The sequence below is a fragment of the Lonchura striata genome, chromosome 10 (assembly GCF_050655825.1).
Source record: "Lonchura striata isolate lonStrDom1 chromosome 10, ASM5065582v1, whole genome shotgun sequence".
Lineage (NCBI taxonomy): Eukaryota > Metazoa > Chordata > Aves > Passeriformes > Estrildidae > Lonchura > Lonchura striata.
Window position 1 is genome coordinate 11,414,834 of NC_140712.1, and position 19,301 is coordinate 11,434,134.

At 39.1% G+C, this 19,301-nt stretch overlaps 1 protein-coding gene across 30 annotated transcripts in view; it reads right to left on the reverse strand.

Annotated features, from left to right (window-relative positions):
• Positions 1-19,301, reverse strand: part of TCF12 (transcription factor 12) — a 160,332-nt gene that overhangs the window by 9,933 nt on the left and 131,098 nt on the right. For 9 of the 30 annotated variants that reach the window (XM_021546319.4, XM_085588252.1, XM_021546322.4 and 6 more), the window contains 7 exons: positions 18,772-18,911; positions 18,309-18,453; positions 16,735-16,799; positions 12,591-12,669; positions 7,911-7,984; positions 6,914-6,985; positions 5,985-6,191 (listed from right to left, as the gene is read on the reverse strand). In XM_021546319.4, the coding sequence (XP_021401994.1) occupies positions 5,985-6,191; positions 6,914-6,985; positions 7,911-7,984; positions 12,591-12,669; positions 16,735-16,799; positions 18,309-18,453; positions 18,772-18,911 (782 nt within the window). Of the gene's footprint in view, positions 1-5,984; positions 6,192-6,913; positions 6,986-7,910; positions 7,985-8,268; positions 8,320-12,590; positions 12,670-16,734; positions 16,800-18,308; positions 18,454-18,771; positions 18,912-19,301 lie in introns of all 30 variants that reach the window. The other 21 variants (XM_085588249.1, XM_085588240.1, XM_085588236.1 and 18 more) reach the window with 7 other exon arrangements.

Below are 19,301 nucleotides of genomic sequence, written 5' to 3' on the forward strand. Positions count from 1 at the left end.
CATGTCAACTAGAAGATTAAGCCTTTAATTAAATAGGTTTATTGCCTGGAGTTACACATGAGAACCACTGTTTTTCAATAAATCCTTCAATCCTAGTAAACTGCTGAGCTTTGAATCCCTCTTGAGTAATTAATGCAGCTTTTACCTTTCATGTCTTAGTATGGGTTTTACCCAGAGAGAGATAAATACCCTTATGCAAGTTTATCCTTTGTTTAATATACACTTGTTCCTGTAAGCTAATGCACAGGAACAAAAAAAGAAAGGGAACCCCCCCTTCCCCAACAACCCACAACTAATATCAGGTCATTCTGGGCTGCTATTTGTATCCATTGTTCTGTAGAAAATCTCCTCTTGTATACTGTGGAATATCTGTTGCTATTTCAAGTATATTTTATCTTCCTCTGCGTGTAATAGGCTTTGTTTGTGAGAAGTTCTACTCTGGATACAGTCGGTGCTGCAAGCTCCTGCAAGAGTCATGAACTCGCTGGGAGGAAGGAGCTGAGCCCGGGTCTTTCAGCCTAAGAGACTCTTTACAACTGGAACATGAAGCTCATTTTCACTCTGAACTTTCCAAAACTGAGTCTTCTCCTAATTCTGCCTTGCAGGTTGTGTGTTTTATTTTCTTCTTCTGGTCATGCTTAGTCCTAACACTTGAGGGTGCTTTTATGCAAGCTACAGACTATTAATAGTTTCAGGGCCGGGTTTGCTCCAAAATCTACTTCTTAAAAAAGACAAAAATTTCTTAAAGCTCTGTACAATCACAGCACCTGGCAGAACCCTGGCAACTTTCAAATCTAGAGCTAATCTAAAGGCAAGAGATTAGCAAATCAGTTCTGATAAAGGCAGAAAAATAGATGAGAAATAAAATTTGAATTCATGTCCATGTTCCAAACCTTTGAAACCAAGGTGTACAAATTAAAAGCATACAATTTAGATTAACAGGATTTACACAGAAATCTTAAGAGTGAAAATGTTACAAAACTGACCATAACAGTGATTTTTATCTGTGATCTGTAATATACCAGAAAATCCAATCTGGCAAACAAAAAACCTCAAACAACATGACTTCCTGAAAGTCACTGCATCCCGTGCAGAGGCTAAAAGCTCTGTCTGCTACAGTGACAACTGATCGCTGGCTACTTCAAGCTACCAAAGATTCAAGTCTGTTAAACACCGAGTTCCGAAAATTTAGTTTGCTTTCCTTTCCCCAGACTCGCACTGCATAGAGAAAGGCTCTCCCATTTGCATTTCAATGGAGCACAACCTCGGCCTTCCTTTAAGTCTTCTGAAAGGCGTCCGGGGCCATCAGCTCCGCGGCGCTCGGAACAAACGAGCTCTCGACGTGTTTTATCGCTATCATTTGTAAGCGATTCCCAGTCGGGCGCTTTCCTAGCGCCAAGGGCCAGCTCCGGGGGCAGCGAGCTCCGCGGGTCCCGCGGTGCCCGGTGCGGGGATCGCGGCTCCCGAGCGCTCCCATTTCCATACAGCTGCCCCGGCCGGCAGCGCGGCTGTGCCGAAGCACCGGCCCGCGGCACTCGCGGCAGCTCAGCCCGAAAGAAAACCAACTCCGAGTCAATTCATTCTCCCCGGCACTAATCCAGCCTTGTTTCCACGGTCTCTCCTCCCTAGCAAAGCTCGAAGCTTCCCAGCCACACAAAATGGGAGACAAACGGAAGGCCGGGATCTGCCACACCGCAGGCAGGCAGAGCACACAGTGTGCGGGAGAGCACGGGGTGAGGAGCGACCAGCGCAGGCACCGCGCTCGGGATCCGCTGGGAGCGGTGACCAGCGCAGGCACCGCGCTCGGGATCTCCGGGAGCGGTGACCGGGGCAGGCACCGCGCTCGGGATCCGCTGGGAGCGGTGACCGGCGCAGGCACCGCGCTCGGGATCTCCGGGAGCGGTGACCAGCGCAGGCACCGCGCTCGGGATCCGCTGGGAGCGGTGACCGGCGCAGGCACCGCGCTCGGGATCCGCTGGGAGCGGTGACCGGGGCAGGCACCGCGCTCGGGATCTCCGGGAGCGGTGACCAGGGCAGGCACCGCGCTCGGGATCCGCTGGGAGCGGTGACCGGCGCAGGCACCGCGCTCGGGATCCGCTGGGAGCGGTGACCGGGGCAGGCACCGCGCTCGGGATCTCCGGGAGCGGTGACCGGGGCAGGCACCGCGCTCGGGACCCGCTGGGAGCGGTGACCGGCGCAGGCACCGCGCTCGGGACCCGCTGTGCAGGCACCTCGCTCGGTACCAACGCGTTCCCATCACTGCCCTTTGCCTGCTCCCTCCACACAATGCCAGCCCAACACCGGTCTGGCATCCAGTGCAATCACAAAAATCTTACCCCTCAGTAACCGCAGGTTGAGAAAAACAATAGTCCTGTTACAAGACTGTACATTGCTGTAATTTACCAGGTCAACTATATTCATTTTTATGCATTTCAAGACTTGTACACAGGACAATCTGCAGCCCCATGGACACTTGCAAATAAAAAAAAAACTCCAAACCTGAGGCCCGAACATATTTCAGTTGATTTAAGTGGCAACATTTGGGATCTGAAACCAGAAAACCAGTTAAATATTTTAGGCAACTAAATAAAAACTAGACAAATCACGGGCAGTGATGATACACAACTGCATGTAGGAGAACTAAGAGTGACATGTGGGGAAAGGACATCACTGTCCTGTTAATATTGGTTCTGCATCTCACACTTTAGTTCGATTATTCATTTTGAGCACTTAGCATAGAAAGCTTTTGAGAACTGGAAAACAAAAAATACCACTCTTGGTCTGAGTGTTTGAACTTTTCAAGCACTTCTAGCTGGTCAGTTTGGCTATGATCATTAAAACCATTTTAGTCAAGGTGTGCATAATTAAGGCAATGAAAAGAGCTTTGTAATCAAGAATTTTACATTTCAGACAGCTCAGAGTTGTTCAGTGGGAGCATAATCTCTGCAGGGAAATAGCAACTCCGGAAGGGTTTGAGCAAGAGCAGAGGTTGGTGCTGGCAAAGCTGCTTAACTGCCCTTTCGTGCTTCTACTGGAGCAGGCACAGGGCACAAAGAAGATCACCAATTTTCTTAGATTCCTGTTATACCTGAAAAAACCCTCTGACTTAAAGATTGAGTTTCATCCTTAACTGAGTTTCCACGCCTTTTATTTATTTATTTTTAATCAGTTCAGGCTGTTCTTTTTCCATTGTACTATAATGACAAATAAAAAGCAGCTTGAATAAGAACAAAAAGTATTACTTCTTAACTTTTCAATAATACATGAAATAAAATACAAATCAACTTCAAAGGCCAGTTAGCAAATATTTGATGAGTTTGAGATATTAAAAATCTATTTGAATAAGTCTAATGGCCAGCCCAGCTAAAAAGAAAACAAGACTATTCAGGGCAAGCAGGAAATGAAGTCAACTAGAGTTGTAAAATAAATCTGGCTCAAAAATTAAGCAAATGTTAAAATAAAACCATGCCTGGTTACACTAATTACATAAAAAGGAGTTAAATTACTCATTTCCTAGCTCCTTCTGCCAAGATCATCATCTTCAAGGGAAATTAAATTTATTTTTTTTCCTACTTTTTTTTAAAGAGCAAAAATGTTTTGTGCAAAGATCCCACCCTCCTTCAACAAGGAAGTTTCATTTAGTGCTGAATTCCAGCGAACATTTCTTGACCCTATGTCAAACAAAGCTTCAAAAATAGGTAATCATCATTATCAATGTTGACATTTCTCACTATGTTAGCCCAATACTCATTATTTTCTTAAAATTTACTGGATGTCATTTCAAGTAAAGCAGTATTTAAATCCAGAATGAAGGCTGGATCTTCCAGTTCAGGTCGTGTGTCAAATCTTCTGCTCTCCTACTTACTATTTAAAAAGAATGCCAACCTAACAGTAAATAAGAGTTTGAAATTAACTGGTTATTGAAGCAGAATTACCCCTTATACTTGGGGGGCATTACTGCAATGCAGTCATCACTAATAAAGCCCTGAGCCTGCACCACAGCCAGATGTGCCAGCCCCTGCCCTGCACCTATTTCAGGACTCCATCCTAAGTCACGCCGAGTTCCTGCAATTGCAAATGATGTCAAAGGGCGCTCTTTGGGGACTGGGCAAGACCACAACTGGATGCCTTCTGTTGGAGCCAATTACTCTGATGTAACAAAATTAAGGTTAATCCAAGACATTCTTTAGCTGACTCACTTTACAAGCCAAAACTGATCTGCAAGCTTGTTTCACCAAGTGAGGATGAAATGTACAGACAAATTTTTTTCATTTTCTTAATATAAGTTTATTTCTAACAGACAAGCTTCTGTCAGTCAAATAATTAGATGATAAATTAGGTCTGTATTACATTTAAGTTACAGAACCTACATTGAACTAAAGAAGATCAAGGAACTTCTGTCCATTTTGGAGAGTAATTTTCCACTGTTCGGTATTTTAATAAAAACTGAGTTGATAAAATATTTATCATACCTTATTTAAAAGAGAAAATTAGATTTTTAGGTACATTTTGGCACTACCTGTATTTATTTGACTTTGTCTGGCTTAGCAGTATCAGAAGGTTCCCCAAGAAAAAAATTGTCACTGCAGTTTCAGTCACTCACTTTATGCTACATCAAGAGCAAGTTTTCTTTTGTAGGGCTAAATTTCAGCCTACCCTAGAACATGGTAGAACTTTAACAACATTCTTTAAATATTAAATCTCTGTAGGTACTAGGAGAAAATTCAAAAGTATTCATGCATCTCTCCTTTTATTACTAAAAGTAACTTGTATAGAAAGCCGAAGTTGGATGTGCACTTGGAAAGTACCCCCTCCCCAAAGCCCCCAAACACACGCAGCTTATAGAAAGCAACCAGTTCTTTTTGATGTTTACTGCAGTGGTCCTGAAATTAATATAAATGGATGTGTGACGTGCGAATGGGAGAGCCTGGAACTAATTCTGTTTTATAGAATACAAACCCTTCAGCAATTGGGGTACCTAATTATTTTGATGATAGGTGAAATTTTGCCTTGATCACACAGTACCCAGCTGTGAATCTGTTTTATAACAGAAAATTTCACAGCATGTAACTGGTCTTTAAAATTACGCTGTAAACATGCAAACACATGGCACCACTAAAACAAGCATGTTTTTAAAAGCTTTTTCCTTTAAGCATTTTTGAGAAGGGTGGAATGAAAAGGAAGAAAAAGGGAAGTGAGCAATGCTACAAATAGATTTGTTTACTGTGTAATGCTTTTAGCATATTTCTGATCTATAAAAAGCTCAACTACATTTTTTCAGAACAGTTCACATTTTTAAAGAAACTAAAAGAGATGGATTGAATTATTTCACTCTTCTTGAGGATTAAGCTGAAAGTAGTTTCCTTTTCATTGTTACTTACACTACAGCTGTGCTCAAACTCCTTTTAGTTTATAAAAAAGTTTAAATTTTGAGCCTGCGCACACTATGGTTCCACATTCCAACAGCTTCCTCCCAGTCCTCTGCCAGCATCTGCTATTGAAGACTAGTTCCAATTTACAATAAACAGCTTTTCCAGACCAGAACACTTGAAATTCAGTCCTTCTTGACTGCTTTTCCCATTCAATCTCCCTATTCACCATTTCAAGGAGAAAATGGTTCTGCCAATTATTACACATCTGGAAAAAATGCATGTATAAGCTGAAACGCTCTCAGCACAAAGTTTCAGCTTTCTGCATATGGTCACAGCAGGATTTTATGGGCCACTGACCAGGCCAAAGTCTAAGTTTTCCCATCTTTTTCCTCCCCCTCATTTCTGCCCACCCCCACTCCAACATTCTAATTGGAAACCCATAGCAGGTGCAAGCTGTCTGCCATCTTTTCCTCCACAAGAATCTCAAGTGGTTTCTTCCTGATAAATATTAGTCTTACAGGCCAGCTCTACCTCAGCAGGCTCTACAATAGTTTCAATGCATCAGCTGTAGTTGCTTTGCATAAACATACTCATGTTTCATAACATCATTACCATGGATGCTTGTCTGTTGGCTGTTACAAGGCTGGATGCTCCATAGCTTGAGTTGAGGCTTCCAATTGGCCCATTGTGGGATGGTCCCAACAAACTATGGATGTCTCCATGGGCAGCTGACAGGCTTGTGGAAGGCCCCACAGCGTGGTTCCGCAGCACATGGATGGCATCATCGAGTCTGTCCAAGCGATCCTCCATCCGGGACTGCTGTGGGAATGCAAGAGGAACAGGAACACCCATTACTGGATAAATCCCCAGGCTCTCTCACCACAACAGACTCTATCTCAGAGGTTTTAAGACAGAAGATGAAATGTGGTATCAAAATAGTATCAAAAGACTTTGAGAGCACCTACCAGCACTACAAACAGGAAAAAGAAAATATTATCTGGAGATTTTGTTCAAGATAGCATTCATTCCACAAATAGGTGGCAGCTTTGAAAGTGAAGCTTATTATAAGGTTAATGTTACTCAGCTGCTACTATATGGCATGAAAAGAAAAAAAGGAATTGCTACAAAATAAGCTAATGCAGGACAAGAAAGAATGATCATAAAATCAGCCTCACCATGCTGGAAACAATTAAGAGAGGCAGTGGTTTTTTGAGAATCTGTATTACAAAAAAACTGGACAAAACTTTAAGTTATTATTTTTTAAAATGGACCTTCAAACAGATTAGGTATTTCAGAAATAAAAGCAAGTCATTTGTATTACTGTTGGAGTCTGTCTTAAAATTACTTTTTTTATTAAAAGGAATACCAAAAAAAAAACCAAAGCAAAACCAAGTCTGACATTGCAGCTCTAGAAACTGAAATAGCAGGATGTTGGAATCAAAAGATAGGTCGTATACTACACTAATTTAAGTTTTTAATGGGGAATCCGAAGGAAGCGTTAATTGAAACACAAAAAGGCACCATCTAAAGTGAAATAGTACCTCACAGACATCCTTTAAGAAGGACATTGCATCTTGCAAATGCTCGTGAAGTTGCTGTTCAACTCGATTTTTCTGGCAAAGTCAAGACAGAACAGGAAGCAAAGCACAGGTTAAGATTAATTCAAAAAAGAGGTGAGGAAACAGCTGATGTGCATGTCAGCAATAAATTGTTAGTCAAGTTAATGCAACAGAGATCTGATTATATTAAGATAAGAAAAGGCTAATATTTAATACTGCAGTTATGTTAGGGTTCTAAGATGTACATAACAATTATATTTAATTGCAAAAATATTGAAGAAAAGAAATCTGATTTAACTTATAATTTATTCTTGTTAGACAGAAAAACATAGAAATTACATCTGTGGAAACTAGAAATATTAAGCAAGTAATCAAAACCTTCCCTCAAATTTTCCCTGTTTCCTTCCCAATATTGTATCGGAAATGTAAGAAGGAAGTCAATAACTTAAATCCTCTGCTGAATCCTCAAAAGAAGAAAATTTACAATGCTGTAGATTACTGCCTGTGTGTTTTTCTGTAAAATGTTTAATTAATAAATGAGCATTCCCCACAACAAATAATAATTACAAATAAAATGTATTAATACTTTAATAACAGTGTAATGCAAACAAGCCCTAGAGACAGCCATTTGAGGGAGGGAGGGGTAAGGACAAGTAAATGCGGAGGCATGAAGTCTTTATCTTTCTCCAGACTGAACTTTAGATAAGAATTAGCTATGGATTTGTGAAAAGGTACCAGAATCTCATAACAGCGCTTTAGCACCAGCTGTCCTCAGCACAGAAGCCTGATGCCCAAGGAACAGATGGTGAAAGACACACCCTGCACGTCTTATATTGTTCAACTGAACAGGCCATTTGTTAGCAAAGAATTCATTTGTAATGCTATCCTACTGTTTCCTTTAATGATATGCAGGATTTATACAAAACCAAGCCTGCAACTCCTAAGTAAAAAGTACTATGTTGCTCCCAACAATTCTTACCAAGGAGTGTAGAGAGTTTTCATAGCTGGGAGATGAGGGGGCTTGTCCTCCACTCCTCGACCACTGACTGGCACCTGTCAAAATTGTCTAGGTTAGTGCACAGATTTACACAGCAGAAGTGGGAAGCAGAGACTGTATTTCTCAACATAATTAAACCCAACATATTCTGCATAAAGGTAAGCTAACATATGGGTATACAAAGGAGGACAAATTCCTTCATTCTGCCTTATTGAGAGATAATTTCAATATCCTGGCATCTGTAGGGTTAGATCATTGTCAGTGACAAAAGTGGCGATATCGTCTAAGTACTTCAACATCAAAAAGTGGACTAAGTACACACACACCATATTTGAAATACCTGCTTCTGCCTGTGTCACCATGAAAGACCTGATGAATTCTTCTTCAGATTCTGTTCAGTATATGAAGGTGCATTTTTTATATTGTTAAAATACACAACAAAAATATTTGAAGTCATCAAATAACAACACCAAGTTAAGCATAACTGGAGAACCATTTTTATGACACCTCTCTACTAAACACAAAAACTTAAAACTGGATCTAAAAGCTTTATCTAGTCTAGTTGTATAACATACATACATTTTAGATTACAGTGCATTGCAAATTTAGAAGAGTAAAAATACATGTAAGTCATTCCCATTTGGTATTTCAGATATACTTAACGTAAATCACAGGAGAAGAATCATTGATTGTGCAACAAATTAATATTACCTATACACTTCAAATTCAAAAACATAGCCATTCTAATTCTAATATATCCAATTATAATGTAAATTTAAAAAATAATTAGATGTGAAATGCAGTAACTAATAAAGCAGTACTTTTAACACAAAGCCTGAAGTAGTACAACATGCATTTTTCTCACCAACTAATAATGCATCTTTTATAAAGATACTACATGAAATTCTATGGCCATTAGAGACAGCTTCCTTTCAGCCATACAAATGTAATAATAAAGCAATTACATTAATAAATTATGGATATACAATCCAACGCAGCTCATTAAAGGAAGAGCCTGTGGGCTTGTTCTTTCAATAACAGCCAGAGCTGTGCGTCTGGAAAACTGGGAAAAGGTTTAATAACATTACAGTTCCTTTGTTCAGAGAGCTGCAAGTAGTTACCTTTTAAAGACAAGGTTTTATTTAACAAAAAGAGTACAGCTTGCATAGCTATTAAAATTATTAAAATACCTAAATATTTCCTTTCTAATTAAAACATAATAAAAATCTCCTATTTCATGACAGTCCAGAGCTACCATAATTATGTTGGAATTCTCTTTTAAAATACATAGAATTCAGTAAGTTTATAATTACCGATTTTCACTTCCCACAGCTACTCTGTGTCTGGACCTGTAGCCTCCATCTGCATTGCTGTCATTCCTGAACTTGGGAATAATGCTTGGAGTCCCACTTATTTTTGCATAGCCATTAATGAAAAAAACTATTGAGTATTTTGGTCCAGCATAATGTTCAAATTTTTTCCTGCTCAGAACTCCATTTTTAGAGACAGGACTGTGGTCAGGAGCACCGCTGCTATCAGAACTCAGAGTACTGCTCCCTGCAGCACAGCATCAGCTCAGAATAAAGCAGGAAGGTGGCCAGGTGAGCAGCAAACAGACTGAAAGCCTGTGCATCTCTTCCTACATGTTTGTTTGGGGGCTTTATCTGAAGAAGGTCCTATTTCTATAGGACCTTTTCAGAACAAAACTGTGACAGGGGCATCTCACAAAGGAGACAAAAAGAAAGGAAGGGGGGAACAACAAACTCCTCCTGTGCAGTGCCCAACCCAACCACGACCTGCAGCTTTCAGTCACACCTCAGCACCGCCGGGGCTCTTCCCGAGCGGTGGCACTCTGCCTCCATGGCTGCAGGTTGCCAGATGGCACCGATTTCCTGCTTGCCTCATTCCACTCCCCCTCCTAGAAGTTTGTGCATGAAATCCACCAATTATGTTAAAAAGCATCCTGGCACCACAAGCCCTGCAATTAACAACTGCAGCTTTTAGGGCAGCACCAACACAGCAGCATTAAAAAACAAATAAGCCAGGCAAGTGTTAGGATTTATAGGGGTCACCGACAGCAATCACGGCAGTATTGTTCTTACCCCTAGTCTCCCCAACACTAATCCTCTGGCTCCCCTTTCAAACACACTCGGAGCTGCAGAGGCCTGGCTTTGCATCCTCAGAACCCACTGAACCTCCTGAATGCCTCTGATCCTGCAGAAGGATTCTTAAAATACCGAGGCTCCCACCATTGAGATCCCTATATAAACTTCACATGCGTGTACACAATCATTAAAACTATGCAAGATGCTCAGCTCTGGGCATGTTTATGAAAATTAGAAATTAAATGAGGGCAGGGCAGGCGAGACACGCACCATTGTCTCGTAATACTTGGGGGTTTTCATCAAGTTGTTCTCCAAGCTTTTACTTAACTGAATAAAAAAACGTCATTAATCCTCATTCAGCAACAGAAAAGCCAAAGAGTCAGTCATGAGCTTATGAACCCCAAGGCCTCATGACGTTGGTACTGTCAGTGCTTTCCCTGGTAAACAGAGTACTCCTACCGTAATTCACTATTAAAGCATGGGCAAATTATGACTTAAGCAGTCTGTAATACTATGAATGCTAACTAAACAAATACCTAACAGCAAAAGGGGAAAATGACAACAAGGGCTAAAATGTTCCAAAATATATTATTTCAGTACACATAAAACATTTGTTTTATCTGCAATAACTTTTTGGGTCAAGACAGAAAATGGCTACCAGGAGTATAAATAGCAATAAATGCAGTAGTAATTACTTCACATTGTGCTTCACCGTGTTCTTAGTGACTCATCTGGGAATAAAGATAAAAGTCCAGATTCATAAATGAAGGTAATTAACTACTGGAGCAATTTACCAAAGGCTTGATAAATTCTGTATCACTGAAATTAAAGGGGGTGGGAGGGTATAAATGTGAAGCAGATGCTAAGTTTGAGCCTGAAAAGGATTTCAGTATTATTTGCTTATGTCTACTACTGTCTTAACCATCTGAATCCAGAATAAGGAACACAAAGTGCAAATTTTGTGCATTTCATACAGGTTGCAACAGGCAAATACAACAACAGCAAAAGGAAAACACAAATTTTAATGACCTCAAATTTGTATTCTAAACTCAAAAATTAGCTAGTGCTTCTACGCTTACAAAGCAAGGTGCAGTGTCTCATTAAGCAACTCTTGAAAAAAACCTCTTTGGGATATTTAAAATTTTAAATACTTTGAAATATCAGAACTTCTTTCTTCCAGTCACAAAATATTTTCAATACTTGCTTTGATGTTAAAAGAAAATAATAATAATTTTCTGGTCTGATCTGCCTTTTCAGTACAACAGAATACACAAAACATTTTTGTCAACTGTAATCACTAAATCAAAAATCCCATTAATCCCATCATTACTCAATTCAACATGGATTATTCAGTAATAGAAAAGAAATGCCCAAAGCAGCTGCTCAGGTAAGCCATGTCAGATATTCATTAATCCATTACATCCACAGAAAACTAGAGCAGTGTCCATTAAAACAGGAGTGAAGCATGAATGATGGAGGTTTTGAGTGACACTGCAGATAGAGATATGCATATTCACAGCCATATGATTATGACTGCATTTTGCATGCAATACCTTTACTAATTTATTCATCTAGATTACGAAAGTGTTCAGCTAAGCTCATTCTGTACCCTTTTCACCTTAAGGTAATTTTATTGTTTTATAAGCAGCACAACATTTACAAAAAAAGTGACCAATGGCCAGAAGCCTGCAGGGATATATTAAACAACACAGAACAGGGAAACAGATTGTTGTATAAATGCTAAATAATTTAACAAATTGCACTATAGGAAAGAACAGGGTTAAAGTTACATCATCTTACTTGTAATTCTAGTTCTTTGTTAAACAACAAATTTAAGTCAATGGAGCTTTCACAGTCCTCTCTATATGGAGAACAGCTGTTCAACTTTTACTAGACAGCTGAGGCCACAGTGTCTGTGAAAGCTGCACTACCACTAATAGCTGTAGGCAGCTGCCCACAGTTCATCTCCACACTGGAATGCTTCTTCCCACATTCACACTACAAACACACAAAGCACAGGTGACAGAGGTGGCTGCAATACACAGCATTTATTTTAAAAAATGCCAGAAATTCTTCTCCCTTAGACTGAAAACATTCATGAAATATATGAATGAAAAGCTATCTTGTGTACGAGTTGGATAGTCTCATAGCCTACTATATTTTCATTAGAGGGAACACATCTGCTGTGATTGTCACTGAAAGCTGTCACAGAGCTTTAACATATAGCTTTAAAAAAAAACCCAAATCAAATCACTCTTCTTTCTCTCAAACAGTGCAAATCCACACAGATATCTTTATAGCCCACATATGTATGGTCAGTTAATGCTTCCAAACATTATTTTAATTAGCTGATTTTCAAAGCAAGTTACCAGGATACAAGTGAGTGCCCCTAACAAAAATCTAAGAATCTGGATTTATAAATCTTCTTTTGTACAATGGAAAAATAACCAACATGCACAAGCAGTTATGCAAGGAAGTTAATGCTGATTTCACTGTGATTCCAAACAGGACATTTTTGAAACAACAAACAAGGTATTGACAAATGGCCAATCTGTACCTGTAAGAGGTGATGGTGACCCAACTGGTGTTGATGGATTCGATGGAAAGCTACTGCTGGTATGATCAGGAGAATAAATCTGATGACAGACAAAGAGATTCTATATCAATATATGTTTTAATGCACAGGAAAAAAAGCTATTAGAATTCTTTTTCACATTTTAATTGTCACTCTTGATTCTGGATTGATAAAAAAATGCAATTTGATCCTTCAATCATAGCCCTGCTTTATTACACTCAAGGCTCTAAAAATGTCCAAAGAACTTTCATTTTCAAGCAGCTGTCCAAATAAGCACCGTCTCTATTTCATAGTGACACAAGTATAACTGACCTTCCTGCTCATTTAAGTGCAGCAGAAGTTAGTCTTTTTGTCTCTGCAGGGGAATGATTCACATAAGAGTTCACAGTACACAGCTAATTATATCAAACAAAACTTCAGGAAAATCTCAATGAATAATGGCTTTCCAAACTTGAGAGATTTTAGCAGTCAACACACGTTATCTGCTAAAAATTAATCCTTCACAAAATACAAAGAAAGCATTCAGGCTCTCTTATTATTGGTAACTAGCAAACAAAAAACACTTGAAATTTTGTTCCTCTTGCAATGTATTGCAGCACATAACATGCTTCTCTCTCTTATTTCAGTATCAATTGGCCTTCTGAGATCTAAACTTCAATTCTTTCCTTGCTAATAATGAAATTAAAAACTATTGGTAAAAATAGACATGATGCTTAAAGCTTTAATTAAAAATTAAAATCTCAAGACACTGGGAAAATTCATTTTATGAAGGGAACTGAATAGATTTAGAGGCTGACTATGGACTTCAGAACATATTTTTATAGGTCATCAGTTCAAACCTGTTTTACTTGAGCAGAGACCAGGATTTGTTAGTCATCAGATGGCAGTTAAAAAATCTTCACTGGCAGTGTGGTTGATGTCTCTTCACACAGACAATATGACATTTCAGCATTTAGCTGACAATAACTTCATTAAGTTCCATATTGTATTTTCTGAACTGACAAAACCAGGACCTGATAGACCACATGCTCCTTCCTGGTATATTGTACTTTTCCATTAGAAAAGACCATCAGTTCCCGAATGGAAATGCTTCCTCCTTTTCATACATGCTAGAAAGGAAATATATTTAGAACAAACTACCTCATACTACCGGAGGAAATTCATGCATTGTACATCAGCATAAAAATAAATCTTGGGTGTCAGTATAAGAACTGCAGAGAGTTTCAGACAGATAAGATACAGAAAATTAAAATAAATTCAAAGGCCATGAAGTTTCTTTGAAACTTCTCATTTTACACAGGCGTACCTGCCAATTTTATTTTGCTGTATTTTATAACAGGGAAAAATCTACAGTACAGCAAAGCCCCAACTAAAATACGAGGTCAGAATTCATTCTGCATGCAGTCCCTGGCTGCTGTGCTGTTAAATGACCAATGATGAACAACCCTGACACCTTCTGCCAGGCTTAAACGGTAACATGACTCATTTTACTGCAACAAATGAGACTCCTCCTCCTATCAGTCATGGTCCATTCCAATCAGTGGGGTGCCAATATGCCAGGGTCTAATGAAAAGGCTCTTAGACAAAAGCTGCACAATTGAGAGCCTGCAGAGCCAAACCTCGGAGCTGTTAGTCCAATTTTTTAAACACTACAGTGTACATTTCAGTTAGGCTTTGTTATGTTAATGTTATTGAGTCTAAAGCAACAAAGAAACTTAATTCATGAATTACTTTTAGAAGTCAACTTCCCTACATTTTCTTTTCTTTTGTGAAGGGACCAGTGGCTATTTAACTACCAAGACGGTACAAAGGCCTTTACCCTAGTGCTGAGGTAGGAATCAAAACATAAGTTATCACAAAGAGGTCTGATATAATCAACAAAGTTAAACAGTCCTCCTGTTTGATCTCCTCTAAATTAAAGACCAAGTGTTTTGATTTGGCATTAGGCAATGAAATAAACCAGATGTTTCTCCTGCCATATAACCCTCCATGGGCACAATCTTAAAGGGTTATTGTTTGGCAAATGTTCAGGGAAACACATTAGAAATGGCACGAATACCCAGATTTTCTTTTCTTTCTATCTATACTAGTTCATTATCCAAACTAATGCATAATCCACAGGGCTTTGGGAACTTTGTGTAAATACTTTCATGTACAATTCTCTTTCTTGCCTACCCTGAGATTAAGACCACAATTATCCAGGCTTAAACCTAAAATAAAAGAACCTTTGCAAATGTATTATCTGGCCTTACATGTTTAATCACATACTATTCTGTATGGTCTTTAATACCTAAACTGAAGAACAAATGTCGAATCCTCTGATGTTTCACACATGAAAGGCCTATTGTGAGATGTACATCAGCAGAATTTTAGAACTAGAAACTCCTCTCAACAGTTGCAGCAGCAGTATTTAAAGCCAAAACAGAAAGGAATACAGTGGCATCTTAAGGTGGAAATAAAAAGGCACGACAATCGCAGTATTTAAATAAAACTTTGTTCAAACAGAAAAATATTCTTGATTTCTTAGCTGTCAAAATTCACGTGTGTCAGCTTCACCTGCAGGAGAGCCCAGCTCCCTCCTGGCCCAGCCGCGAGCCGCGCTCTCGCTGAAGGAGCGCAGGGAGTGTGCTGGGTGCGCGTGGTGCGGGGTGCGGGGGAAGCAGATGGATGAGGCGAGGGATTTGAAGTGTGCAGACTATGGCATGCACTGATAGAGCAGATGGAATGCATCACCATCAGCTATGACAGAAATGATTTATGGAATGACCTGGCTGCTCCTGCCAAGCAACAACACGGGATGACAGAAACAAGTTTCTATGACAACCAGAGCCCACCCACCAGTTAGATTAAACATTTCTGCCCTGACTTCCACTCGCAATATATTTAGTTTTTCCTCAAAACATCAGCCTGGCTTTCTCAGCTAGTGACTTGGACAAAAATACCTGAAAGGATGAGAAAATCATTTAGAAAAGGAGAACAGTGGAAAATGTCACTAAGTCCCGTAGGTCTAACTGGCCAGTGTGCCAGACTTAACGACAAAATTTTGTTCCGGCTGCAGAACAGCAGACACCCAAATACATGTGCAGAGCAATGAACAGCCTGGAGTATGTGAGCATCGCTATTTCTAGGAGGCAAAATGATCCCTGTTCTTTTCTGACAGGTCTCAAACAGACCAAAAGAGAGCATTAACTGCCCTCTGGACTCCCAAATTGTTATCTATTTGCTGAATCCCCAAAAGCAACAGGAACATTTTTCTCCTCAAAGCCAGTAGGTCAGAGTTCTCCTCCCCAGTATGGACATTACAGACATTATCAGATCTGGTAATCTTTTAACATATGACCCTCTGAGGGATGCAAGGGTAACAGGATCTGCATGAATATGCACATTTGCATTCACTGGTATGAGGTGAGGGATGCAGAACCCAACACAGGGACGGTCATTTAGGGCTGCAAAGTTTCCTCCATACAAGAAATACAAAGTGCTTCTCCAGCCACCATTCCCAATTCTGAAATTTCTGCTGCTGTGTATCAATTATTCTTTTATAAAAAGTACATCGCATTGTACTAATGAAAAAATAATTACAGTATGCATACATATGGAAACAAAACTTACAGTAGATTGAAGATACTCACCATGTTTTACATTATTCCAACAGGAGTTAAAAGTTTAAATTTATACATATACAACATTCTAAAGGCTGTTCCATAGATTATAGCTATACAATACAGCATTCAAACCTCTCAGTTTTATAAGGCCACTGAGAAAACACTTTAAACCTTGAGGCAGGATCTGCTCTAAGACTAATGTTAAAAATATTTGACTTTACCTAAAACACTACAGAAAAAAAATCAAAATCAACTTTTTGTGATTACCAGCTTTTTAAACCAGATCTGCCTTAAATCTTTAATCACTTGAAGAAAAAGGAATTCAGAATGAATCTTCTTCAAATAAATGTGTTTTCACTTGCATTTGAAAAGGACATTTTTCTAGTATAAGAAATTGCATCACAGTACATTGTTCTGACTTCATATGTGAAAATTCCTGATTTGATATTATCAAATGAATTACACATAAATAATGGACTGAAATACGTGTTTCAGATCTGAATATTCTAACTGCTACTTACAGATGCCAATGCTTTTCCAAGTGCATCACCTGTCTGTGAGCTTCCAGCACCATTTCCTCTGTTTCCTGTAATGTGGAAAGTAAACCCAACACTTATTTTTAAAGCTGAAATTTTATTACTTTTATTATTTTATGCATCAGCAACCACTTTTTAAATGGATTTTCTGAGGAAGTCAGTGTCAATAGAATCAGTTCTCATTAGACTTAAAAATTTAATTAAAACAATTAGATTTACATTTAGATGCTCTCCTCTTAAAAGTCAAACACAGTATCACTGTGATAACTTAAGGACCAACAAGTGAAAGTAGCTAGAAAAAGACAAATTATTTTCTAGGTTCATAGTCTAATTTTAATGAAATATGAAAAAGAAAATAAAAATCAGAAAATTACATTATTGTAGCTTATTTCTAAACTGCTATCACTGAAATGCTGCACATTTAATTAATTCTTAAAGCCAAATTCACAGAATAGTTTCTTGTGTGTCTCCTTCCTCCCCCTGCTCTAATTCCCTGTGTTGTACTCTCATCTTTAGTTTAAAAGTCCCTGAAAGCACCAAGCTTTCTGTCACCCCTGCTCTCAGTTGCATGTCAGCAGCTTTGCGTGCCCTTTTGCTCCACACACCATTAAGCCAAGAGGAAGTCTGAAGCCCTGCCAATTGGGAACACAGAGAGGAACTGAATCCTCAGAAATATCTGCTTTGCTGTAGAAGACAGATCCTTTAAAAGCAAATCTTCTTTCTCCAATTATCAACTTCTAAAGCCAAAAAATGAATTGAATCTGAATGTAAGCCATTCACATCAGAAATCTAAATAATGCAACCTTCACTGTTTCCAAGTTTGTGACAAATTTGGATTTTCCAGCTTGAATTTCCCATGCAGATTCATTAACTGGGTTCTGTTTAAAGATCTTGATGTAAAACATGTTCCCAAATCAAAGGTAACATAGTCACCCTAACTAAATTCCACTTCCTTAGAATGAAGCTAAGTGCAAATCCCATTGAATGGACCAGGAGCATCTACAAGCATTCAACTTCTACAGCTATATCTCAAGACGAGCAAATATGTGCAAGGAACAGATGATCATCCTGTATTTCTTGCTTCCTAGGTGAGCACAGAGGAGACTAAACCAGGCACCATACTGGCTACTCTGTAATCTCTAAAACTGTTAAGAGAGGAATTTACGATGCACTTTATCAACCTCTCCTAAGAAGCAGCCTTCCTGCCTTTCTCCAGAGCAGTGCTTTGGTGACACAGCAGCTCTGAAAACTTCAGGGCCACAACTGCCTATATGGACATGCACATGTACTGAGCTATGGAGGGACAGTGGCCACTAAGTCACACACATCCAGTCCCTGAGCACAGGCTTGACTGTGAAAGCAAATAAATGGGTAAGTCTTAAGCTGACTGAAAAACAATTTGCCTTAACTCAGCCATACTGAGGACAGAAATATCACAGTGGTGAATTTTTCCTGATCTATAAGCATGCTATAAATTAAATCTTACTAATTTTGTGTGTCATTCAGCCTAAATTTCATTTTCTTGCAAAATGAAAAAAAAATCAGGAAGAACTTTTTACCCAGAATATTATCTGATCCATTGACAGGTGGAGTGTGTGAGGCAGCTACATAAGGTGAACTGCTGGTACTGCCACGATGGAAGCTGGACATTGGAGGAAGACTGGCATTTATATCTGTAGGTGAGACTGAATGCGGGGGATAGCTCTGGAGAGAAGAGAAGCAGACATAAGACATTAAATAGTCCTTAAATAAGTGTTGATATTTTAAGATACCAAACATGTAATACCCAGCTCTTTATTACAGAAGAAAGAAATCCAACCTCTGAACAGACCACTACACAACCACAGATTTTTATTTATACAACAGACATTATTAAAAGGACATAAATCTAATAATGCACAAAGTTTGGGATTTCTAACTGGGTTTTTAACTGACATATATGAACAGAAAATAAAAAGTTAATTCTCATAAGTTAGATCTCCATACATGACTATAAACAGACTAATGTGTGCTGAGTCTTACCAAACGGTCGTGTGTGTGCAGGCTGCCGTAACTGCCGGACTGGGACATGTGGGAAGAGGAGCCTCCAAGCATCCCACCATAGCCAGGCTGGCTCATGCCATTGGATGAACTCCAGAGGTCAGAAGAATTGTGGGTCCCATCTTTTTTGGTAGTATTTTTTCAGTAAAAAAGAAAACAAGAAAAATACATTTAATGAAGGATACTAATTTCTCTGTTCCTTTACAAGATTATTTTAAACAAATACAGAATTCAGTTACTGAGACTAATATCAGTGAGGAAATGGTGACCAGTTTATACTGCATCTTCTATTTTCATACCACCACACTGTTGCTATATTTATTTCTAAAAAACCAAAGAAACAACAGAGGCTTTATAGCTGAAATATAATCCAACCACAGCTGAGAAAATACCACGCACTTCTGCTAATTACACAGACCTTCAGTAAGGCCAGATTTAAATCAAGAGTGTTGATAAAAAGTCCAGACTGAAAGAAATAATAAAAAAGGAGGTGGAGGGGTAAGAAGTTTGGC